General features: G+C 42.7%; 2 protein-coding genes across 3 annotated transcripts; one reads left to right on the top strand and one right to left on the bottom strand.

The window, feature by feature from the left end:
• The first annotated feature begins 209 nt into the window (after positions 1-209).
• scg3 (secretogranin III) lies at positions 210-13,986 on the top strand. Of its 2 annotated transcripts, none has more exons than XM_030079125.1 (12): positions 210-652; positions 1,871-1,923; positions 2,089-2,131; positions 2,335-2,559; positions 4,010-4,152; positions 4,469-4,627; positions 4,710-4,929; positions 5,395-5,511; positions 8,095-8,178; positions 8,319-8,429; positions 9,618-9,707; positions 13,017-13,135. In XM_030079125.1, exons 1-12 carry the CDS (start codon positions 550-552, stop codon positions 13,133-13,135), a joined length of 1,467 nt encoding a protein of 488 aa, XP_029934985.1. In that variant the 5' UTR covers positions 210-549. The 2 variants fall into 2 exon arrangements, with proteins under 2 accessions (XP_029934985.1, XP_029934975.1); XM_030079115.1 differs by having other exon boundaries at positions 550-652; positions 2,335-2,571; positions 13,017-13,986.
• Positions 13,987-14,040: 54 nt separating this feature from the next.
• On the bottom strand, positions 14,041-20,519 carry lysmd2 (LysM, putative peptidoglycan-binding, domain containing 2). Its single transcript, XM_030079139.1, has 3 exons — positions 20,038-20,519; positions 18,584-18,927; positions 14,041-14,973 (listed from the first exon to the last, which is right to left on the bottom strand). Exons 1-3 carry the CDS (start codon positions 20,281-20,283, stop codon positions 14,922-14,924), a joined length of 642 nt encoding a protein of 213 aa, XP_029934999.1. The 5' UTR covers positions 20,284-20,519; the 3' UTR covers positions 14,041-14,921.
• Between the last annotated feature and the right edge of the window lie 6,468 nt (positions 20,520-26,987).

The following is a 26,987-nucleotide window of genomic DNA, read 5'->3' as shown; positions in this document are numbered from 1 at the left end:
AAAGTAGACTTGCACCGGGGAAAAGTGGACTTGCGTCGCGCACTAGGAGATTTCTCTCACTTCCATGAAGAGAAATAAAACATATGTTAAAAGTCAGAAGTGGGTAGTTCTTTTTTGCAGTGTTCTGCTCCCCCACCTCCCCCGTACAAGGAGAAGGGGGCAGGTCCTGTTGTAGCGGGCTCCATTATTTGCTCAGCAGGTGATGCTGTAGCTCACACGGGGCTTTAGAGTGACAGCGAACCTCCCTGCTTATCTGGTGATAAATATAGAGAGCTGACCTGGTTTCAGCACCGCGGGTCGTTAACAGCTCCAGAGCAGAGCGGAGATTTGGCCAGCCCCTCCCCACCCGGTGTGTCCCACAGAGCGGGTTACACACGGCGCAGCCTCCGCGGCAGTTTCAGCACCAGCGGCCGGTCGGAGAGGAGCGGAGCTGTCCAGATATTCAGCACTTTCTGTGGGGGGGACCGGACCTCACCAGACCAGACCACACACGGACGAGAGCCGGGAGAAAAACCTCCTCCTGGACACTTGAAGACTATTCATTTCAGGATGGCGTCAAATTGCATTGGCCTTTTCGTCCTCTTCCAGCTTCTAGCCCTGAGTGTTGTGTGCCAGATCTCTGCCTTCCCCACACCTGCAGCCTCAGTGGATGGTGAGTGGGTCAATGATTCTTGTAAGCTCACTAAAACAAGTGCTACAGTTGTCCTAAAATACATTTTTGGAGGGGTAGGATGCACATATCACCTTTGCAGGACCTTTGCATCGATCCCATACGAGGTGGAAAAAATGCCAAGTAACTCAATACGCTAATGAGCTCCATAGACACTAAGAGGTCCCAACGAGAATATTATAGACGCACTAGAAGCATATTATAGATCACAGTATAGATCATACTATACATGAATATCGTTAGTTGAGCTCAGAAATGTCATTAAGTGCGGTAAGGTCACCATAACCTCACTGCTTCCTGAATCTATAAGAGATTTACAAAATGAAATAGAAAACGCTATAGGATATATTTGATTTGTTTTGATTTGATTTGATTTGATTTGATTTGATTTGATTTGATTTGATTGAAGGGTTTAGGTTGCGTTATGTAGCTGGAGCTATACAATAATGCAATCCCAACAAGTCCCAGAAAGAATAAGACACAGTAATATTCTTGTTACATATTTTTACAATAATATTATAAAGATAGTCTACTACTGGAGATGAAAGACAACAACAACAACAATGTGATAAGGCCACATAACCTCTCGTCTCCTTGTATGAATTGTAAACAGTGGCACATTCAGTGTTAATAACATCAAGCACGACAGTAAACTACTATAAGGCATTACATAAATATTATGTGTCGCCATTACGGTGTCGGTTTGTGACATGTTTTATAGGTATTTCATGAGCTTTTTTGACTCCTCATCTGTTTAGGAGGCTGATGGAAAATAGTAAAGCCATTAAAGTTGGGCTGGAGCTCAGCCTGGTAGAAATGAGAGGACGTTGGACAGGGAAGCACACGGGGCTGTGACGGCCCCTGAGGCTGGTCGCATGTTAAGGCCGCTTGTGGTCTATTTTCGCCGCGGTTTAATCTTTTGTTTGGTAATCCGATTAGCTGCGCCTCTGCGGGTCGAGTGGCGAGTTGGGAGGGCATAAACTATTACATTAAATTTGAAACTCGAATTAAATCATTATAACAAGTCCTGTCAATAAACAACTGCACCAGAACAAGTCAAAACGTGATCCATAGTTATATTAGTGCAGTCCAGAAAACCGCTTATCTAATCTGTGCAATTTCCATCATTCTATGAGATTAGGAAACAGAGCAGTCTTTAAGTTTCCAGTTTGGTAATTCATGCTGTTTTTTCTGCTGTAGATAAAACTGTGTACAATAGACAGCTGACAGAGGAAAGGCCACTACAAGAGCAGGTAAGCCCCCCACCCTCGACTCCCCATTTCCTCCATGTGCCATAGCTAATATTTCCCATCCAATATCCGGCCAGATGGTCGTTTGTCAAACAAGCTATGTAACTGAGCAACAAGCATTATTATCCTAAGGGGAAACTGTTTGTTTAATGTGTGTCATTTATTCAGATTGCTGAGGCAGACAGTGTGAAGGCTGCAGTACAGTCAGCAGGTAAGAGGGCATCATTACCAATCAATGAAATACTTTATTTCCGTCAGTATAGTGGGCTCAGGTTGCAGCACTAACAGCAAAATAGGCTGCATTTGAGAGAGATCTATAGATCTCACAAGTGTAGACACGTTGATGTGAGGTCAAGGTTTGTTGGTCACTTTGTGTATCACTTCTTTTTGGCCATTTTCTTCTTTGATGTTCAGAGACCGCAGCTGCCTCTGCACCTAAAGACACAGAGGCAGAGCAGGACAATGATGACTTCACTGTGCTAAAATCGCTGGCTGAAGGCCAGAAATCAAAGGACACCAATGAGATGCCAGGCAAGGCGAGTCGGAAGGAGGAGCAGTACGTTCCGGACGAATCAGACTCCACCAAGAGTCGCCGTCTGGCTGAGGACTACGACTCCACCAAGAACGGGATGGACTATGGCAAGTACCAAGGTACACAGACCTGTCACCATGTGTTCAGCAGGCTCTGTACTGGTGTTGTTTGTTATGGTGCAGCAGCTGTACTGCTGAGCACTGACACCAAGGTGAGGCTGTCGTGATCTCTGAGCCGTCACCAAGATCAGAGCTCAAGCCTCTGGCACTGGCAGGCCAACAGGCAGACATTTTGTTGGAAGGGAGAGGCATAGAGAGAAGTGAGGCAGAGAACATGAGAGATAGAAAGACAGATAGAGAGAGAAAGGGAGAAAGAGAAAATCAAAAGAAATAGAAGAGAAATAGAGAGAGAAAAAAGAGAAATAGAAAGAGAAAGAGTTAGAAATAGAAAGAGAAAGAGAAAGAGAGAGACAGAGAGAGAGTGGATTATCTTGTCTCCTGCTGCCTGCTGAGACTTTGTGGTTATGGAAGTTAATGTTAAGCTACTATCAGTAATGCTTCTTCCTTCATCACTTCACACAGGCCTGTAAACGTAAGCTCAGATGTTCCCCATGCTATTTTATATGGAATAATGCCGGGGCTGCAGTTGAAAAATCTCTGACAAATAAACTGATAGAGATTTATGATTAGTCCGCTGTTTACTATCCAGCTCTTCATCAAAGCCCACTCATCACTGATCTCTGCTTATCATAGGAATTTGGTCAACATTATTTCCATCAACCACATGAAAACATAGCGCCAATCTCCAGTCTTCGTATATGGGCCAAATACCACCTCTGAATTCATATTTGTGAGAAATTTAAAATGTCGGTTTTATCCAGCTGGATTTCATCGTACCCCACAGTGAAACAGTGCACATTACACTGTGCATGCATGCAATTTGATATCTGGACCAATCATCAGCATAATGCAGAGTCTCTGAGTTTAAGTGACTCAGATGCAAAGCGCTGAGTGCTACAGTTCAGCTATTCATGCTGTTGGCTTGGCGATGACAAAGAGCTCATCACTTTACACTAGTCTAAATTTGGCTGCACGGTTCATTTGTGAGACAGCAAGACACAAATGCGCCTCGTATTCAAAGGTACATCACTGATGTTAAAGGACAACCTATTCTGGTATTTCTGATGTGCCTGAGCTCAGAAAGCAGCTGTTTTTAGAGATTGTTATGTAAGTCAAGCTGCAACAACTGCCGATTCTTTCTCCACTGTGGAAATGTGGAGCTGGTAAATAGTTTTGTGGTGAGGAATGCATAAGTAGGGAAGGAGAGGAGAGGAGAAATCATTAGTAACTGACAGATCTGTGCTCCACACACTGGGAGAGGAGCTGCATTTCACACAACCAATGGGAAAATACAAAACAACAATGTGACAGAGACAGAGAGAGAGTTCGAGCCAAGTCAACTCAAAACAGAAGTCATAACAGACTCAAAGTAGACTCTCTCTCATCACAAGTGTTAATCTAATCAGAGTGTTTTATAAACCCCACCCCCCACCCCCAGATGATGCCGAGAGCTTCCGTCAGGTGGACGGCACTCCACTGACAGCAGAGGACATTGTCCAGAAGATTGCCAACAAGATCTACGAGGAGGACGACAGAGGAGTGTTTGACAGGATCGTCTCCAAGCTACTCAAACTGGGGCTGGTGGGTTGTGCCTCTGGTCCTTATTTCAAGATGGCACCAAATGGCATTTACACAACAGGAGCTCATATCATGCCCCCCACCTGTTTCATTTTCTTCAGTGGCAGAGGAGCAGATGTGTGAATTATGCACTGATCCCATAAGGGGGAAAGCATTTTAGTGTTGAAATATCTTTTTTGCCACTCAGTAAGTTGTTTCAAAGCTCCAAAAATTGTTTCATTTCCCCAGGCTGTGTCTGTCCATGTTGGATTTAGAGTCAGTACATCCTGCTCTCCCACATCTTATGGCACATTAAATTGCTCTGTCTCCTTTTCTGTAGATCACAGACACTCAGGCAGATACTCTGGAGTACCAGGTGGCTGAGGCTCTGCAGGATCTCATTACTAAGAACGCCAAGAACAATGAGATCGAGGACCTCGATGGGGAATACGCAGCGACCAGGGGAGAGCAGGATGACCTGAGCCCAGATGCCAATGTGGTAAGACCTAGGAGAGACGATGGTAATGATGATGAGGATGAATGCCTGTGGCAAAAACCTCAAAAATGTCAATGTTTTCCAGGAGGCGCCCAGGTACCGATACAACGATGATGAGGAGGAGGAAGAGGAGGATCAGATTGATGATGATGTGGACAGGGATGTGGAAGGAGAAGGGGACGACACAGTTGACAACAGCTGGGACGCAGATGCTGAGGACGGCAACGAGGTGAGCCCTGAGGACGGCCTCCAGGACCTGCAGTATTTCCCCAACTTCTACCGTCTGCTCAGGAGTCTCGATTCAGGTAACTACACACACACACACACACACACACACACACACACACACACACACAAACACACACACAGACAAACACACACCACAGTTTGCGAACCTGGTAAGAGCCATGGTGGACATTTCAATTACTGTCTTTCGATGAGCATGTCCTCCCTCTGTGGGCTCACCTGGATCCGCAGGCTGGCCAGGGAGGTTGTTGTCATTGAAATGTTGTCGTGAATGATGAGTCATGGGTCACAGCTTTGTCCCGTCTGCCTTTGTTGCCCAATTACCTCTTTGTATAAGCTGCTGATGAAAGAATTGCCCCCGCACACACAAACACGCTTATATATGCACACACATGCACAAACAATGAATCAGTAATGTTGCCTGTAATTAACGCCATCAACACATTATCAGTACTAAATATTGATCCTGTCTATTGATTTTGATTGACTCTGTTCGAGGTTTACCATTTGATTTACTATTGTAGATCAAGACACCCAGGAGAGAGAGACGCTGATCACCATCATGAAGACACTGATTGACTTTGTGAAGATGATGGTGAAATATGGCACCATCACACCGGAGGAGGGAGTCTCCTATCTGGGTAAGAATAAGCATACCAGCACAGGTTTATTTATTGATTTAGTTATTTTTATTGAAATATTTTTACTATTTTCATATTTGGCAAGGTTACAATGCATTTCATTCAATGACATCACTATGACCCCCTCCCAACTCACAAAAAAGAAGAAAAAATCCTGTTTCATCTCCACCCCCACTCTGCCTCTGTCCCCTACAGTCTTCAAATGTTTTGTATTAACTTTGGTTACATATGATTTTATAAATAACATCACCGCAGCCTACACACTGTATACACACACAAACAGGGATATACAACAATGCACTGTAATGGTGAATAAACAGACCATGGGATTATGGATTGCATAAAAACAGGTTTCAAATCCAAAATGTTTCTCAAATGCACCAACACAGAGGTCCAAGCATTGATGCTTTGCTGTCTGGCTGCATGTACAGTAATCCACCCACTGCCATCCCTGTTATATTCAGCAGTGTTTGTAACCCCTGGGTGCATTATGAAAGAGAGAGAGAGAGCAAGAGAGTGTGAGTCATGAGTGAAGAAGTCATATCTTCTTTGCTGCTGTCAAATTAGCATAACGGATGAGCCTCTGTTGGTGTGCTCGTTTCAAACATCATTTAGGAGCAATGTGGTGTGTCAGATTTGATTCCAAAAAGATAAAAGTGCAGGACAACACCAAAAAATGTGCACAAAAAGCCCACTGGACTTACAGTGCAGAAATCACAGTTTAGGAGTTTCATCAAGTGGAGCTTTCTGAGATTAAGATCCATACAAATTCCATATAGTATTCCATAATGAATGATTTTATAGGATAAATGTATATGGGATATAGGATATAATTTCAGATTTTTAGAGATACAGCCTAAATTGTCCCCAAATGTACAACAAAATGTGTGTGTGTGTGTGTGTGTGTGTGTGTGTGTGTAAGTGAGAGAGAGAGAGAACGAGAGAGAGAGAGAGAGAGAGAGAGAGAGAGAGAGAGATTTACCCGTGGACAGAAGTTTGAATTTAAAAATTTTTCACTGTCCCTCAGTTGTGCTGTTTGGTTGTGTGTTCTCTGTCTCTGTGCCTAATATGGGTCTTTGTGCATGCACGTGCAGCTCAGCCAATGTTCTTTATCAGCCGGTGCAGCGGAGTGTGAAGCCTGTTTAGACAGATTAGTGTCACAGACACCCTACAACCAGCCTGGTTTTATGACTGGTCAGCACATAAGCAGCCAGTGAAAAGGTCAGCCACCTGTAGGGACAGCCGTCTCTGTCTGAGCCTGAGGAACCCCCAGATCCAACCTCTCTGTCCCTGTTCAAATGACATTCAATCCCAGACAGCAAAAAAAACAACAACATAAAAACCTCATCCCTTTGCTTGTAAAGATCAGATTTTGTTGTGTTTTATAGTCAACCAGGCACACCTGTTCTCAAAACAGGGAAAATATAAAAGATGTAGCCTAAGTGAATAGCATTGTACACTGCAGAAAAAATGTTTGTAAGTCAATTACATTCATACTCAGTCTTAAAATCTTGTTTTTCTTACATCAAGTAGAAAGAATATGCCAGTATGATGAGATAATCCCACTTGTGCAGTTTCACTTGTTTCTGGGAACAAGTACAAATATGCTGAAACAAGGCCCACTGGTATCAAGAAAAAAAAATGGAAACAAGTTGATTGCATTGGAAAATATTAGATCATCTCAGCCCACTGGCAGGTTTTTTTTCTCATGTTTAAACAGCTTAAGACGGAGCTTTTTTGCAGTGTACAGTGTGTGACCTGTGATAAAGCATTGAAAAGAGAGCTTGATTGACGCAGACTGTGGCAGGACTAATCAATACTCCTTCAGATGACCCCTACAAGCTCTCGGGCCTTTGTACCCACAGCGTAAAACACAGCTGACAGTCAAACAAAAACAGACAAAAGGCGTACGCATATACCATTACGCTACATGGATGTTTCCTAGGCAACTGTTCGACTTCATGTATAGGTTGCATGGAGATAATAGGATGGAACTGCAATGTCGCCTAGCAACATGTTATTGCCCCCTCACCCCCCACCCCTGCACGGATGAGTCACCGAGGCACACCACTGTCATACACACAGCTGTCAGTCAAAGCTAATCTGCCTCAGGGAGACCCTGGACACAAGCTGAGAGGGAGAAAGGTTGAGCCATGCAAGGGAGAGAGATGATGGAGGGGGACAAGGGGGAGCTGGGAGGGGGGTGCTCAGGCAGAGAGAGAGAGGGTGAGGTAGTGGGTTTCCATGCTACAGGTGGGAGGGGGGGAGACTGAATGGACAGGGAAAAGAGCAAGGGAAAGAGATGTGCAGGTGGCTAGACAATAGGAGAAAAGAGATCAGCATACTGAATGAGAGTGGAGTAGAGTGGAGAAACAAAGCTCCCCAGATATATCGTTATCATCCTGCACGCCCACACATGTTCATTCATTAGATGAAAGTCTCTGCCAGTAATAATCACCCTCTGAGTCATGCGGAAACAGCAGGCGACTTTCCAACGATCAAGATCATCTGCTGAATTCAGTGACAACATAACATAACGATCCAATCTTAAAGTGAATGCTTTGCCCGTTTCTCTGCCAACAGAGAACCTGGATGCCATGATAGCCATGCAGACCAAGAACAAGCTGGGCAAGTCTCTCAGCCCTCCAGACTTCACGGGACCCAATGGTAATTAATAATAAAAAATAAAAAAAATCAGGCAAATATCACACAAGAACTGAATTTCTGTCCATCAGAACCATAAACCTGTATTTGACTTGTTGAAATATACACATTTTATGACGATTTTTGTTGTGTTCTTACTCCAGGGAAAAACTCAGATGAGGATGACAACACCAAGGCCGAGGCAGCCAAGATGCAGAAGGAGTATGAGAACCTGAAAGACTCGACCAAGGAGGAGCAGCCGCCCACTGAGACCAGTCAGTCCCCAACGCACTCTCACCTGTAGGGCCAGCCTTCTCTCCTGATGACTAGTGAAAACTCAAATCTGGGCTTTCCATCACAGAGGAAACATGCTTAGTTTTGTGATAATGGATTTGATCATTTGATGAAACCCATGCAGCTACAATCTCAGCTCTTAGACAGTTAATCAACTCTGTGCCTTGTTACCTGTTTTTTATTCTTATTTTTATATTTCAGTACTTTTGTTATTGTTTCCATTGTTTTGTTTTGTGTCAAAATGACTAAAATAAATGAAGTTCTCTCAAAAATACCAAATTCACATTACATTGGCTCAATGAGGCCAAAAATCTTCTTCATTTTATGTCTGTAACTAGTCTTCAGAGCAGGTGTAAATGTAAAAGCGGAAACCTTATGAGACCTCTTGTTTGGATTTAGCAGGGCTGACAGGAAGTAAACAGGACAGTGTAGCCCGGCACAGTTGCTGTTAAGTCCCGGCTCCTCCCTGAACTAGGCCAGTCCAATAACACTCAGCTGCCAAAGCGTCCCGTGCACTGCACTGCACCCGCTCACCAGCCTAATCCACATATATGCACACACACACACACACACACACACACTCACACACGCACACTGAAAAACAACAGCAAACACACACAGCAGGATTACCATCAAGATATTAATTTCCACAGGAAATGAAGTAAATCCTAAGTCATGTCAGATAAAAATTGCTATCTGTGTGTTAACGGTTGATATATAACATATTGTGTATGGAAAAACTGAACTCATACATTATTAATCCCAAAAAACATAGATACAGTGTGTGCCCCCACAGGCATACTTTTTCCATAGGAGTGGGTGTTTCCACAGCCATGGCTAAGTCAAATTTGTTTCACTGTTAATCTAAATACAAAACTACAACACAGCCTGTCAGTTTATTCCCTCTTGGTAATGAGATGAAAGAAGTACCACAAAAATCTTGCTTTGGGAAAATGCAGTAGTGTAAATAATGAATAATCCCAGGATTGCAATAATAATACTTTTTTGATGGAAGCCAGGCTTATTTAGAAGGCTTAGGAACTGCAGCACGACTCAAGGGAAACTTTTCGAGCTCATTACTTTATACTCTCTAATATATCAAATAAGAAATCCCTCTTGACAGGAGTCAACTCCCTCATTTTTTCATGTGCTCCTCTTCCCAACTCCAGATCAGCCCGGCAAGTCAGAGACTTACTTGGAGGCCATCAGGAAGAACATCGAGTGGCTGAAGAAACATAACAAAGAAGAAGGCAAAGACGGTGAGACAGCTATCAATGCTAAAGGAAAGATGAGTGAATGGAAAACATGACCCAGACCTCGGTCTTTGGCTGTTATCTGCAGAAAGCCCGTAGGCAGCAAACACACTGAGCCTGTCTGGATAGTAGCCGCTGTCGCATCTGAGGATGTAAGAGCATTTCTGCTGTAACCAGTCAAACCCAAAACTCTCCAAAACAAGTCTGCTTGTGTTGAATTTCAACTGCAGAGGTGGCGGAGTATGCAAACACTCTCACATGCAAACTCTGTCAAAGTCTGCAGTGGGTCGTAGATTGGTCTGAGGCAACACAGAATTAAAGCCTCTTTTGTTGGTCTTGATTTGCAATTAAAATGAGTGTGGGAGGAGAACATGGATGGATGCTTCACTCCCAGATCTCATGAATAGGGAATAGTCTTGATGAGTCTGTCCTAATTACTCAGATATGGCTGCCTTGTTCACAGACAAAGCCCCATTCATGTCTTCCCTCCTACCTGAGTTTCAGGGTTTATGGTGTGTGTGTGTGTGTTTGCCTGCGTGTCCATGGCCTCGGCTGTGCTTGTGTTTGTGCATGCAGATGTGTCTGTGTGTTTTCATGTGCACATATGAGTGTGTGTGTGTGTGTGTGTGTGTGTGTGTGTGTGTGTGTGTGCAAAGGAGAATTAGTTGTAACTATTGTACCTACCAGGTACATCATTAGCACTTCTATCACAGCAACTATCAAAGCCCATAAAAAAGAAGGATCCTCATCTTCATGCACTGCTTATGTCTCAATATTTATTGCATGTGTTTGTCTGTGTGTGCGCGCGTGTGTTTGTGTGTGTTACCAACCTCCCTGTACTATAACTGCTTGCATTCATAAAGAAGCAGCATGTGACCCAGAAACTGCACCAGTCTGCAGAGTTGTGAAATCCCTGTTAGCTTCTCATACATCGATCCACTTATCTGCGAGAAGAAAATTTCTGTTTGTTTGTCCCAAGTGTACAATCAACACTCAGCACTGCTTAATTAAGTGGAAGAGTATGAAATGTTAATGAGTTCCCACTGTTCAGGTCATCCGTCCACTTGTGACGAGCACAGTAGGGTGTCTCGGGGAAAAAAAAAAAAAAAAAAAAAAAAAAGATGTAGCCCAGTGAGATTGAAAATTGCTGTCAGTGTCCATTGGGCTGATAATCTCTGCAGATCGATAGAGACAGGAATCACTCGCAACTATGAAAGTTTGACCTAGATTTCCTGCGAATGCCTCCCCAAAAATGCCTGACACTCAGCGTGAAGAAGGAGCACTGCTGTCTCCACACCCACAGAGCTGGCCGGGAAAGCAGAGGGGCGGCAGAGGGGCCGGCGCAGGAGGGAAGGAGTGCACTATTGTTCGGTGCTCCTCTTCATCCTGTCTCTATATAGGCCACATCATTAGCATTCTAGTGTGCAGAGTGGTTGTCTGGGAAAACGGGCCTCCCCGCCTGACTGTCAGTGATCTGGGCAGAGGAGACAGATAATGGTGTCAAACAGACAGCTCAGACTGAACACACACACACACACACACACACACACTCAGAGTTAGTGGGCCTCCAGGTCACTCCATTTTCCCAGAGCGGGTCTCTCGGTAACTGTGGCTTATATGTGATACACAGTGAGTGCAGGCTGTTCTACCACACCTTGTAGCATGTTAAATTGCTCTCTCTACATTTCTCTCTCTCTCTCTCTCTCTCTCTCTCTCTCTCTCTCTCTCTCTCTCTCTCTCTCTCTCTCTCTCCCTCTCTCCGGAAAAAGCACAGCTGGAAGATAACAAAAGCCTTTTCCACCCAATAACAGTGTCATAGAAACAGAGCAGGCGACAGGCCATTTATTGTGTTTACTCTACCAGAGCCCTCCATTAGGACAATCTCAGTGGAGTCTAGGTGTGTGTATGTCTGAGTGTGTGTATGTGTGTGTGTGTGTGTGTGTGTGTGTGTGTGTGTGTGTGTGTGTACACGTTTACACCCACACACATGCAGATTAGCCAGAGGAGCAGATGGACTTACAGTAGAGGCAACATCATGGTCTTGGCTCTTGGTTCCCCACAGTCAAGGCTGAAAAGTAGCGCTGAATCTAATCACATTCTGTTATTGTGCTACACACTTTATCTTTGTCATATGTAAGTCTTTTTTTTTTTAACAACACTGCAGTCTTGAAGCAATGCAGAGAGTTTAAGACGTTTAGTCTCTGGTGTGGAGCCAGGCGGTTGTAGTGTGACGTCCTGGCTGTCCTCCATACGTCTGCTCCCTCCTCTCCTCCAGACTCGATCCTAGCAGGGAGAAGAGCAGCTGCTGCGTCCCTGCGCTCAGAAACTCATTTGTTATTGTGATGGATAAATGCAGTAGATGAAGTTGTGCTCATCACTAAATATGAGCTCATCCATCTGCAGCCTCATGGCTCTGTTTTAAAGGACAATGACCAGACCAGAAGGAGGGTCAAACCAATGCAACGCAGTACTTGTAAACAATAAACATGAATGAGAGCTACATAAAAGTGAATTTTAATCAAGCTGTTTTTGTGTTGGGGGATCTGGTGATTGAGTTACAAATGTATTCTTAACATAGATGTTAAGAAATTACATAAGGAGAAACCTCAGGATGTTCTGAAGGCTCTTAAATGCAGTTCCTCAATATTTAGTTAGTGAAAGCCATGAGACCTTGAGTTATTTGGGCCTACATCAAATAAAGCTTTACAAAAAATGTCTATCTTAACGTCCAGTGTGGGGAAAAATGTATTAATTTGGAGGCTTAGCTTTTCACTGGAGACATCTTAACACATTTGAAGGGCTTTCTTAAGGTTAAAGGAAAAAATGGACAAACTAAGAACTTTATTTTCAAAATACCATTTATTGGCACCTTTTTTTTAAAAAAAGGAAAAAACATAACACGTTTGTTTAGTTTTTTTAGATTAAAGTTTTTTTTTTTTTTTTAAATGCACTTGAGAAGACTAGATTTTGTGAATCCTCTGGTAGTGTTTTAAAAAGTAAGTCGTGTGTACATCCATCACTTTCACTGTAGACAAATAACTTGGCAATAATCTGTGGGTAAGCAGGTCATGTTGGTGTCAACTATAGATCATGCACTGTTCTGCATGTTGAGTTTACTTCAGCACAACCATTCTTACTCTGACCCTAATCCCTATTGATACTGACCTCTTTACCAGATTATAAATTGTTTGGGTGTCTCATATTTAAAAACCAGTGGTTTAAGATGCTGACATGTGATCTGTTCTTGCGCAGCTGTCACTGTAGACCATCGTTGTTGGGCTAAAACCCATCCAATTATTGTCTCTGCTCCTTTAGATTACGACCTGTCCAAACTGAAGGACTTCATGGACCAGCAAGTTGACTCGTACATCGAGAAGGGCATCATCGCCAAGGACGAAGGTGACACCATTAAGAGGATCTACAGCAGCCTGTAACCACCACCCACATTTTGACCGACCTCCGGCCGTTCACACACGACTGAATCCGACCTGAAGATCTCTAAGAGCAACCTGACTATACACACTTATGTCCCATAGCATGGTCTGGCACTGGATCCAATTTGGCCCAAAAAGGCAAAGCATATACTCTTTATGTATTCAAAATGAACTACTTAGAGGAACATGATTATTCTCTGTCATTCTACAAATGTATTGAAAGGAGGAATGCAATAATATTTATACTATCGACAAAACAGCCTAATTATTAATTGCAGCAACCAAACTGAAGAGCTGACTATCTTTGCACGCCAATATTATGGGGTAGAGTTTTATTGAGAGAAAGCAAACAAGTATTTTTTATGTAACCAACTCATACTAAATTATGGCATTTATTACTTAAAGAACTGAAACTTGACCTCTGGGGGAATGAATGTTAAGAAGAGAATACAATGACACCGTAGCTGTCTCGTCAACTACCATTTGAAATACATTTTTGCAACAAAACACACACACACACACATATATCAAATTGTGCTCATTCTATGTATCCTGTCCTAGCCTGTTATATTTCTTTTCCAGTGTACATGTAAGATCTTAATGTATTCTTGCTTTTGACCAAAAAATATATTTGTTCTGTATCATGTCAGTGCCCTCTGTACTCCTCTGTTCTGCTGTAATGTGTCCAGAGCCCACTAGGGGGCAACGTCTGTACCATTTCCCACTGCACGTACCAGTGAGTGAAACATTTACAACTCTGTAGAGAAGCAAAATGAAGTATTTTTAAATGTAAATATTTGTGATTTTTTTCCTAAAATGTAAAAGCAATTAAAATCTTGCCTTTTCTCTAATTGTGTACTCTGAGACTCTGAAGCCCTGCTGATAACACCCCAAAAAGTAAGGCCGTCCTCTTTCTCATGAAAACAGCACATCAGATCGCCATGGTTCATTTAAATACATATTTATTCTCCCACAGAAAAAAAAGAAAAAGAAATCAACAAAATTGAAGAGCACAATAAAACAGCCAGTTTTAGACACAGTATTCCACACATAAATAATGCATTCACACATCAAAAAGAGCAGTCCCTTCTGTTCCCAAAAGAAAAGCTATCAGGCAAATAAAAGGTGTTAAAAGGCTCGCGTCCATCCACAGCCTCTGGCTGGGGTTTGTGTTTTCATACAGGGGGTAAACACTGAGGAGGAAGGCCTGAATATGCGCTGTGTCTTTCCATTGGTACTGATACTATTCTAGGAGGGGATTTACATCGCCAGGAGCTGTTCGCAGGTCTATCGTGCTAATCCTCCTGGCATTGCTTTGTTGCTTAATGCTGCGTGTGTGTGTGTGTGTGTGTGTGTGTGTGTGAAGCTGTCTGTGCATGTGTGTGTGTGCATGTATGAAAATGTGTGACATAAGGGTCCTATACAGCAGCTCCAGAAGCATGAGTGGATGGGCACATGTTGTGGGTGCTATTTTTATAGGGTGCAGTTCTGCTCTGAATGCAGCCAGTTGATACTGTACAAAACCATAATAATAATACTACTACTACTAATAATAATAATAATAATAATAATAATAATAGTCATCAAATAAAAGGCAAACATGACAGTTCAACATGGTCTGGTAAAAGCAAAAGGTAAAAGAAAAAGCAATGAGGTTGAGGTGGATGTGGATGTGTTTGTGTGTATCTGTGAGTGTGTGTGTGTGTGTGTGTGTGTGTGTGTGTGTGTGTCTGTGTGTCTGCGTGTGTGTGCGTGTGTGTGGGGTGTAGGTAAACAGACTTGTCCTTTATATCTCCTGGTATGACGTTGCAGGGGCTGTGTTGTCCTCATCACTGGCCCTGCAAACAAGGAAAAGACACACAACTTTGATTCATCTGACATTTTCCACAATGGAAACACACAGAACTCTGTTAGACACACACATGCGCACACACACACAAGTGCATTCTTTCTTTCTTTCTTTCCCTCCCTCCCTTCCTTTCTCCCTTGGCTTAATTGGCCACCACGGTGCCTAGGTGAGTGAATGTGAATAATGAATGAGGCTAACCGAGGAGGCAGCTGTATTGTTGTCTGGACAGAAAAGGCCTTCTCAACACAACACGCCAGAGTCTTTGGTTTCATCATCCAGCTGGAACTTTGCCTTCGCTTTTAGCCACCGATTCTCTCAGAAAAAGCTATAAGCTATCACAGACGCTTAAATCAAGGCAATAAAATCATGAGCCAGCACCAGTGTGAGCTTCTATAGCCCTACGGTGCATAAAGCTATTTCTTCAGAGCTATCATCCTCTTCCATTATTGCATCAATACTGTGACATGAGACTAGATTTTGTCTTCATTATTGGATAGCTAAATATTAAGTGTTGTCTTTTGCTCATCGCTCACTCCTATTGCACAGGTGAAGGGAGGGGGGGGGGGGGGGGGGGGGGGGGGGGGGGGGGTTTAGTGGAGACAAACCTATGGCTGGTGAGGAATGGAATAAATAAGTAAAAAGGTATACAGAGGAACCAAATTCACAAGAGGATGGCAGGAAGCTTTACACACGATAGGGCCTCTAACCGAGGGAAGGTTGGAAAAGAAATGCGTGCGCCTGAGAGCAGTGAGTGTGCTCTGAATCTCCCACACACCACCACCAGCAAGACTGTAACATCCCTACAGGAAGAAGGGATCGGTCTTTCAAAGTAGGAAGAACATCTGTGTAAATGCTCAGCTCCTTCAGGTCTACCTGAAACCACTCATGGAAATTAGGAATCGGTTAAGTAGATTTCAAAGCTACTAACTCCTACATGATACTGGCTGCAGGGAGGTAGTGGAGGGTAAACACGCCTAAACTCAGATTAGTCATCTTTTTATTACCATCCACAAGGAAGTTATGTATTTTACCCTGTGTGCTGCCACATTTCAAATGTGGTGGTTGTAGAGGCCTTGCACCAAGGAGCACTTGATTCGATTTTTATGATAAATTACAAAGTTTTACCCACTTTAATATTTACATCCAGCTCACTGATTAAGCCCTTCCTATGTTTCAGCTTGCAGAACAGAGTTTTGTGAGGAAGCCAAGCTGGCATGTTGTCTGTGTTTTTTCTGGGATGTTGTGCGTCTTGTCTGAGTAAACACAGAGTGGTTGTACAGGCCGGTCTTTGATGTGCCTGCACTCAAGAGACATGACTTACCACACAGTGCGGGTTAGCTTAGCATGGCTTAGTTTGGCTTCAACTGCTGGACAAACACATTGAAAGATCAATCTCATACTTTATCTCGCACTGTTACTGGAGGCTTACGCCTTTGTGGAGCTAAACTTAGGCCTTGGGCTACTGGCACATCGCAACAAAGCTGACAGGAAGTTCAGTGTGGGTAGGGAGGGAAATAACACAGTACCATAATACTGAAAGGTTTTTTCAGGACATTTTCAGACACAGCTGCACTGCATATTCACAAAATGACTCTAAAAAACATAGTTCTAACTAAAACGTGAGCAGGATACAAATACAAATCACATAAGGAAGCAGTGATCATCCTTTTTTTACTTTAATTCTTTGAGTAACATTTCTAACTTGTTCATATTTTAGTTACAGCTTTTTGAGTCATTTTGTGAAGGCAACACATATAAATAGGGATGTGAAAAATGGAAGCTCAGGAAAGTCTCTTTTGATTATACAAACAGGATAGTATGAGCAAAACACTCGATCTTTTCAGCTGAACTGGGCAGTTAAAGCGCCGGTCCACCTTAAGTGGAAAAATAAGTCTGTCTTGTGGTGGAGGCTGCTGCAATGTGACTCAGGCCTGACTAAACTGCTGTTACCGACCAGGCCTGTTTCTTCCTGAATGGGTGCTTGCCAGGCGTCCATTAACACCTAACCACTGAGCAGATGTGAGAGTGTTCTCTGTCTCAACGTGCAGTGTCAGGAAGACACGCTCCAGCCTGACTCAGATCACTGCAGCACGCCGAATCTCCTCCTAAATTCCTGACTGTCGGCTTCTGCAAGAGCACTGCAACACACTGACAAAATCATGTTATGCTTTCCTGTCTTTTACCTGCCCGTCTTTGGCAGCATTTTCACTCATCTGCTTTCATCCCCTGTTTCTTTGCAGTGGGAGTGCTTAAGCTGAGTCCTACGAGCAGCACAGTGTCCTTCACTGAGGCTTCAAAATGAGCACCCGTGCTTTTCACTAGACACTCACCGGTTATAAACAGAAATGGAGTAAAATCGCATCTGCATACACAGCATTTTCCCCTCTGAGCATCCAAAAACGCACATCTCCTAGGGCAGGCAAGCTACACACACACACACCTAAAGTTTGGCAGGCAGACCGATGACTCAGCATTTATGAGTCGTGGCCAATCACAGAGCAGGAGAGAGCAGCACTGTTTATTGCTGACAGGCATCCATCATTTGTATTTGTGTAAAGAAAATGTCAGCTTTCACTCTCAGAGTGACACTGTTTAATTGGAAGCTGCAGCCAAGACAGCACAAAGCTGGCTGGATCATGAGGTAAGAGCTGGCCTCTGCGACTTCTTTTAATTTATTCTTATTCACAAATAACTGGCCTGTCTCAAAACAGTCTATACCAAAAACCTGCACAGCAAGAAAAGATGCAATGACTGGCTGGGAGGTTGCTATTCTGTTTAGTTTAACTATATTGCGTTTACTATGTTTAGATTTGCATAAGACGTTTTGGCTAGAAAATAATATACAATGGTTTATAAGCCATTTTAGCTTATAAATAAGGCATTCATTTCTATTTTTTCTTAAATGGCATCTATGATCCATTTAGAAGGCATTTTGTACAGGATAGGACTGGGTGACATACACTATCAACAGATCAATACTGTGATATGAGACTAGATACTGTCTTGGACAATATCACAATATGGCAAAAGCGCCTTCCTGGTTTTAAAGGCTGCATTACAATAAAGGGATGCCGTTTTTAGACAACAACTTATTAGACCGTTCTGTCTGTTATGTTATTTGTCTCTACTCCTGCTTATCAGAATCATTGGGTGTAAATATCTTAAAGAGGCACTAAGACTTATCACTAGAATATCATTACAATATCAATAGCTAGGTATTCAGTCAAATATATTGTTTTTGTCCATATTGCCCAGCCCTTGAATGTGAGATGCTGGACACCCACACCAGGGTGAATGGGTTTGGTTTCAAGTGATTAAATCAAACACACCTATTCTGTCACGGCCTGTCGAGTAACCCATGTGGGTAAGAATATCCTGCACTGTTTGACCTGAAGAGGATCCGCGCTGGATTGAAACACTTACTTTAAATTTACTAAAAGGTGTCCATATGGAGATTCTAGTGGGCTCTACTTTGTTCTACTGTTATTCGCCTCTTATTTGTGCACATGATGACCAACTCTTCAAGCTGTGTGTTTGGCATACTGTTTTCCCTCTCCATGTCTGTGTATAATAATCAGCCATGTCGCTCATCACCTCACCTTGCTTCCTCTTCTTTCAGCCTGCGAGCTGCCTGCTTTGACTGTTTAATTTGCAAGTCCAGTCTGTGTAAGTAGTCTTTGGCCGACAGCTCCTCTGGCTGAAGCTGGGGGGCTTTGGAGTCCTCAGGGGGCGGGGAGTGGGGCGGCGAGGGCGCCTCGATATCCTGCATCACACAGGGCACGTCAGGCTCCAGGCAGGCCGCTTCCCCTTCTCCGTCAGGAGATTCAAGAGTCAGTCCATTAAAGATGGAGCGTTTCTCCGACACCACGGGGATGTTGAGGCTGTTCCTCAGGAAGATGCAGTCGTTGCTGAACAGCTTGTTCGCCCTCTTGATCTGCTCCATCTGGAACAGCAGGGTGACAGCAACAAGAGCAGCGTTAGCAGTGGCTTTTCTTTGACTGCCCACCCAACCAACCCAAACCCAACACAACACCTGATTACTCCTCCTTTGACACTGTGAGCTTCAGCCAAGACCTGAGCTTACGTCAGCTGTGTGTTCTGTTGACTTTCTTTGTCAACAGTGTGTTTCATAAACTTTGAAAAACACAATGCACCTCATGGATTTTTTCACCTGTGATCATAGCAAACACAGCCACAACAGCATGAAAAAAATTAGGCTGATGGGTCCAGTGGTATTCAAAGAGAGAGAGAGGAAGAGCAGCAGAGGTCGAATGAGCTAAACAGAGAATGAAGAGAGGAAGCTGAAGTCGGAAGCAACCACAAGAGGTTTCCCACCATACAGTCATAACTGTGCCCAAAAAATATTAAGGTGACAGGCCCCGTAGTAAGTAACATTAAGATTAAGGACATACATAAAATGTGCAGAGGCTAAAATTTCACTGATGTTTGGGCCAAACTGAACACTACCACTATTTAATAGGAGCCTAAAGAGTATCTGGATGAGGGTGCATGCCAGTATGAAACTCAGAAACACAGGTGGGTCCTCTGACACTGAGCTACAGTGAAAATGAAAGCAAACTTAAGTGCCATGTTTTACAACCACTGAACCAGGTGTAATTGCTTATGTGTGTAGGTCCCATCTCCCAGGACAGGACCCCTAGGATAAATCAGCGGTATTTGTAAAGGGTATTGGGCTGTTGCAGCACCAGGATGATCTTGGCTCCTCCCAGGCCTCACACTGACATCTGATACTTCCTGCCTCAGACTATTTTGGCGCATGTTAATGGTAGAATACACAATCAAAACGCCATGGCCTGTGAAATCACCAAAACATAAGCTTTAAGAAGCGTAAAAGGTGATGCCAAGGCCTTGAAACAAACTAACACAGGGGCGTGATGTTGTGTTGGGCTCAGTATTACCTGCCAGCGCGGTGACGCACGCCCTGACAGCTGATCAAATGTGGACTGAACAGATTTCATGTTTTTATTAGATCTTCCTTTGCAGATGAGCATGTAAGCATTCAGAAGCAGCGGGCTGGCGGTGGCACCCTTACCGTTACACCGTATTTGAGAGCGATCCCTTGCAAGGTATCACTGTCAGTAACCCGATGCTCTACGAATTTCTCCCCTAAAGAGGCCGTGACGCTGGCGGTGCTCCCGTAGGACCGGATCTTGGTTCGGGCCAGGCTCTGAGACAGCTCGCTCTCCGACTCGGAACCGGACCTGGACCGGGGGAAGATGGGCTGCCCGAACCGTCCTCCTCCATCCCGGATCGGCAGGACAGGCGAGAACTCCGCCATCTTCTCTTGAATAAATAAAGACCCCGATTGCCTTGGTTTGTTGTAATGCCAACGTTACGGTTGACTCACCGCAATAAGGGGAGGCTGGCGGCCGCTCAGTCAGGCCGCAGGGAGATTCCCATCCCCGGCTTTCATGTGCAGGCCAGCCGCGGGGGACCGGGACATGTTTCGGGGAGAGTAGGCTCAGGTCCCCTCTGCTACAGATCCGCTACGTTGATCTACGTTGACGCGCAAAAGTGCGGCCCGACTCCCGACGTCAAGTGCTCCGCCATGAAAACTGCACAACTTCCGGTGGCTCTTTCAAAATAAACCACCTTCTGCAAACGTTAGTTGATGTGTTTTGTTTGTTTGTTTGTTTGTTTGTTTTTTATAACTTGCTTATGTATAATTTATCTGAGGTGGATGCAGTCCACTATACAGTAAATGTTTTCGTTTCATCCAAAACATTATTTAATGGGATATGCGGGATGCCATGAAGGCTAGATGTTACTGTCGTGAGGCAATGGCAACAGGAAAAAAAATAACTTCCGGGTAAAAGACAAAAGCGCATCACAGGGTGAGGTTTGAGCTGCCCCAGCTTTATGTGATCTGACGGCAGCAAAGTTAGGCGTCAATTAAAAGGAAATGCCACTCAGATTTAAAATTTAATACATTTGATGCCTATTAAGCCTATCGTCTGGTGCAAGTTTAATGCACACATCAACAAACATCTTCCCCAAAAGCTGAACCTACTTGAACCAAGACAGGTTCAGTTTTTTTTAATCCCAAAGAATAAGAGTAAGAAGACACACATCCAACAACATGACATGTAAATCCTGAAACTGCGCTGTTAAATAATATCGGCCCACCAGGGACTGAATGATCACTAAGTCAATGTGTTTCATAGGATTTTGAACTGAACTGAATATTTTTTTTCTTCCCATGTGCAGGTCTATTATCTTCAATATCGCAGTGAATTTTCTAATTTTGGGGTCATTTATTCTTTTCTTGTTATTTCTAGGGCATAGCCTATCCAGAAAAATAGACTGTATACACAGTATTTTATGTGCTGTGAGTTACAAGGGTCACATTTGGGACTCGTGCATTTTGTAGGAGTTGCTTGGAGGGACAAACCTTGCCCAGGTCCTTTACCCACCAGGCCTCTGGTGTATTAAATCCCCTTTTCTTGCATGCCCAACTGCATCAGGGATGCCACCAGCTCACCACACCACACACACAGCCAGGAATAGAGTGTGAGTAGAGAAATCATTTCACATGGGCAAGAAACATTCAGCAGGACCTTGTGACCGCTGATCGCTCCATGTGACATCTGGACCCATGTTGACCCTGAAATGGTCTCATACTGGTTGGGGGGTGTGCGGGATGGACCTGAGGAAATAGTTCCATTGGAAAAAAAAAAAAAAAAAAAAAACCCTTAGGGATTTTCCCAAGACCCAGACATCAGCCTCATTATGTGCCAGAGGGGGAACTGTCTGGTTTGTGTGTTTAGCTGAACCGCTCCATGTTCCCTGTAATCACCCTGCATGCAGCAGAGCAAACATTCATGTTTATTAAAGCATGAACAGGAGGTAACAACTTCAATTACTACAGCTGAACAAGACATAGAAAATCAACCACAGATTGGGCGTTGATAAGGATTTTGATTGTTGAGGGTTCTAGTGATTGTATTTCTATGTTGAGCCATTAATTACACTGGTTAATATCCATCTCTCAACATGAAATTAAATCTTACTCTTTTTAATCAACTCTCTTTTTTATTTGCTCTTTCAGATTTTAACAACAACAACAACAACAGATGAGCGCAGGGCAGCTCAGACAAATTGCACTCACATAATATTGATTTATACAAAACGACTAATAATGCAGAAGATTGTACATACACAAATTCAAATACAAATACCTGTTATGTTGGCAAATAAGATAAGTAAATAGATAGGAAAATAAATAATAATTTCCTTATTCTCAACAGCAAATAAAACAATCTCAGAGGCTTTGACTGGACTGGTGAAAGTAAGTGTAAAATAAAGAATGCATTGCTGTGAAGGAACCCCAGAGTTGATGTGTTTGCTAGATTGCAGCTAATTTACTGTAAGTATGGATCCCAGACTTTGTCAAAGGTATATATGCAACAGAAACATAAGGAGCTCCACAGGCATACACTGCATAATTAATTTATGCCAGTTTTTTTTTTTTTTTTTTTTTTTTTTTTTTTGGGAGCTTTTCATTGATCCAAGAAAACAAATTGTTTTTCTTTGTAGTGCAGGAAAACTGGTTTTGCATCAAACTCTACATCAAAAATCACACTACACCAGTATTACTCTGTGTTTGAACATGATTATATACAGGAAACCTTGATACTTCACTTCAGGCAAAGATGAAACAAATATTCATTTTGTGATGAAGGCTAAGTGAAATTTTTAATCTAGGCTCCCTTTTTAATCCTATGTGCAAGAAATCTGACTTGAAACTTTTTTTTTTTTTTTTTTTGGAGAGGGTCTGAGAACAACCTGTGGAGTCATGCTGATTATTCTGGCCTCCAAGGAGAAATTGAAAGGCCATGGCTTATATTAATCATTGTAGACCTGCAAATGAAGGACCCTAAATGAACAATATGGTAATTTCTGTTATATAAACTGAAAGCAAACATGTGGGTTGGTAGTGAAGGACATTTCCTGTCTCATTATGGATTCATTACTGGACAGTAGCAGATGGAAAATCTCAGCCCTGTCTGTCCCTGTATGTGCACTTTGTGCAAGGTACATGATTATACAGGACTTAAAATGGCAATGAATCCCATTTAGATTTTAGTTGCTTAGTCATTTTTGAATCACTTTGTTGGGGAGTTAGAGCCTTGTGATCACTCTCTTATGCAAACACGGAACAAAGTGCTGGGGGTGGAAACCAATGCTGGATGGTACAAATATTATTAACACGGTGAGTAATGTTGATGTGGTGGAGCTGAAAGGCAATTGTGCGTAATTTGAGGAAGACAACAAAGACAGCAGGTGTTGCTTCGGGACATACTTATAATGTGAATGCATCTCCACCATGAAACCTAATTTGGTGAAGAACAAATATTGGGTTTGAATAGGAAACAAGAGAGTGGATTCACGAGGGCCATCTCTGTGACATTTTCTAATGGAAATCATGTCATTAGGAGCACATACAGAGAAAGACAGAGGGAGGGGGCTCAATTCATTAATGATGCATGAAATTCACTACATGAGGTGACACTTCTGAGGCTGTATTTCTGATCATCTCACTATCAGTGTCATGTTTGCTTCATATCTCTGCTCTGTCTTATCCATTATGACTGGGTAAAGGTCAGCTTATGTTACAGTAAGTTAGCACAGAGATATCAGCTGTGTTGGTTCTGATAATACAAAGGCAATATTACAAAGGCACCAAGAAATCTGATATGATCACACTTCCCCCAATAAGCCTCTGCTCTTACTTTGATTTTTATCAAGCATGAGGCTCCTAAGATCGATGCAAAAGTCAGACCACAGTCAGACATTTGTGAGCGTGCCCTATCTGACTCTTGTCCTCCCGTGTCCTATTTCCATGCACCCACCACACCCTTTTTGTCTCTCTGCAAGGCAACAAAAAGGACACAAAGGCAAGAGCAAGAGAGGGGGCAGAAGTAACAAAGCTGTGACTCATCCTGCACAGCAACTTTGCTGCGACAACAATTTCTCTTCCATAGCCGTCTTCTTAATCTAACTGGACCCGCAGGCCACGGCAGACACACTGCAATCAATACACAATGACCAGCTCTATCATTTCATCGTTTCTGTTGGAGGACAGAGTGACAGGGGCAGCAAGGCGGGTCCGATTAGGCCTGTAAGATTTCAGGTATTGTGGTGCCACAGGGGTTGAAATTCATTTCAGTTCATGGACGTAGAAGAGCATCAAAGGAAAATGACTGCCTGCTTTGTGAGGAGGGCAGTAAATGTGAAACTGAACGTGTTCCTTCAATGTAATTTTTTCAAAACTGTGCCATATTCCCTCAGTCCTGTGTTCCCTCTACATGTCTCAAAATCTAAGATATGAACAAATATGCATACTGTGGTAGTACAATCTGCTTCCAAAGATACTCTCTTATTTGAACACGCTTGTGCAGATATTATAGTGCGAATTTGAATTATTTTACAGATATTTGAATTATTTTATTATTATTTGAATTATTTTACAGATATTATTTAGAGATCGCGTACTCCCAGATTATGCTTTTTGTTTTTAATACACCATGGTTAAAGACACTTTTTATGTTGAGGGAAGATGGAATTAGGGAAAATGGGGCTGTTTCATTTAATAAATAAATAAATAAATAAATACATTGTGCTGGTACCCAGCCTGATATTAAATGGCACTAATAAGCTTGATGCTAGCTGGGATGTTTGCAGGAGGATAAGGAAGGAAGCTGAGCTGTGCAAGCGTATCAGGCGAGAGCAACATTTTGAATTATATATTCCAAACAAACTCAGGAAATTGTACTTGTGATAGATATTTCTGTAATACAAACAGTCACACAAGAAGCTAGTCTGTTGTGCGTTTCATCACTATGATACAGCAACAGGCTGCTCAGGCTGCACCCAAGAGACAAAAAGTACAATCGTTCACATCATCAGTTCAAATATCAGCCATACGTACAACTAAAGGAGTTATTTAGGCATATTGCATATAATTCAAAATTCACTACATGATTATCAAATTGCTCATAATTGATACACCGTGTTTCTGTCTACTGCACACTCCATGATCTTTTTTGACAGTGTGCTTAGTTTGTTTCATGATAACTGTTTCCAAATCATGAGGTGTTCACTGATGTCCACTAATCATAATAAGAGATTATCTGTATGGTAATATGCTAAGATAAAGTGCAGGATGGATAAAGGTTCCCTATAAACTGTAAAATGCTGAGATCAATCAGAATTTTAAAATCTCCAAAGAATTCCCTAATGTCTGCTCATCCACCCATTTTTATCACCCAACAGCATTATCACTGAGTTTCTTGTGCCCCCTACTGGTAATTTTCCAGCATAACAGTTACATGAACTGATTTTTGCAAGCACCAGATGGTGCAATTTAATAACTGGTCAACAGTGACAGTGATAGCTTTGAGCTTTAAAGTCTGATGAGCTCACTGTTCATTGAGGAAGACTATGCATAGACTTACTTAGGCTACGTGAGTGAGTCCTGTGCTCATTTTGTAAACTCATAGGCTACTGTAACCGCGTACTTCATTCAGTCATTCATTCAAGGGGCTGTATCTTCTTCACTCATTTTGGAGCAGCACAATCCCAGTGAAGCTCTCATTCTCATGACAGGAACTCGCAAAATTAACCCCCATTTAGTAAATGAATAAATCATTCACTAAATACATATTCAAGGTGGATAACTATTTCAATATGATGAATGCGTACTTTTTTCATTCATGTAATAATCACTTTGCCAAGTGTTACAGTTGTAGCATGTGGCATGAGCTTTAATCTACTGATAAAATGAAACAGCTACGGTAAATGGAAAAAAACTTGAGGAATACATGGCACACAGAGGTGTTTATACATGTTTATGTTAACAGATTTTTAAATATGACATGTACAGTAAATGGGTCCTTATATTTGTTTGAACAATCGAACATCATCTATGCCCCCTCTGCCTTTTTTTTCCCCAAAGTGTGCTCGTTAAATGTAGGGTTCAGACTATTCTTGTTTTATTCAGACAGTAATTATAATATAGCCCCCTGCAGTGATACATCATGATCCCCTGTCTGTCTCTGTTTGTGTGTCCCTCTGCACAGAAACATGAAATAAAACATCAGATAACCCAAAAGCAGGGCCTATCACTGAGTCAGCCATAACCTCAAGGAAGTTTAGTCAGCTTTTACAAATAAATGCTCTTTATAAATGTGCTACTCTGTCAATTAAGATTCAAACACTAAGTTAATTTGGTTCATAATTTTTCAGCCAGGCAGGGCCGTGACTATCCATGTAGACAGACTGCATGACTGTACAACATGGCATCAAAGCACGTCAAGGCAACCAAACAACCACACCAAACCAAATGCCATACTGATGGCATGAACTTTTAAGGTTTGGTCCTGCCGATTTTCTAATGCTTCACTGCCACCCAGTGGAAGTGCCCTGACATTACAGGGCATGCATGCACATCGATGCCCTGAGAGCTGTGCGGCTCTTAATAAAATGTAGATATTTGTCAAAAGCCTGAACTGTCTTCAAAAAGTAGGTATAGTGTTTAAAAAACTATTGTGCTGCGTTTCTGGAGGAATGATTGGAGAGCATTATAATATACAAACACTCATCTTCTTCTCTCACCTGTGTGTGGTGGTGGTTTCCATCCTGTGCTGTTTCTGATCTTGATGTAATTAAAATGCATAAGACATGGGCGGCGCTAGGGCATCATATATAAGGTATGATCCCAAACATTTTCATCAGATAAATTTAGGCAAACTCAACAGCTACACTGGCACTAATTAGAAAGTCCTCATCTTGCTTTGTAGTCCATATAAAACTCGACACTATCTATGTCTCCAGTCCCAGACCCCACTGACTGACAGAGAAAGCTGTTTCCGTAACTGCAAATTAAGAATACTCTGCCTGCTTTCTATAGGCAAGGCATGACAATGTGCTTTAATGCGACCACTAAGTTAATGCTGGATGTTGCTGAATACATGTAACACG

Source organism: Myripristis murdjan, chromosome 3 (assembly GCF_902150065.1).
Source record: "Myripristis murdjan chromosome 3, fMyrMur1.1, whole genome shotgun sequence".
In the NCBI taxonomy this organism is placed as follows: domain Eukaryota; kingdom Metazoa; phylum Chordata; class Actinopteri; order Holocentriformes; family Holocentridae; genus Myripristis; species Myripristis murdjan.
This window is presented reverse-complemented; position numbering and strand designations above follow the sequence as displayed.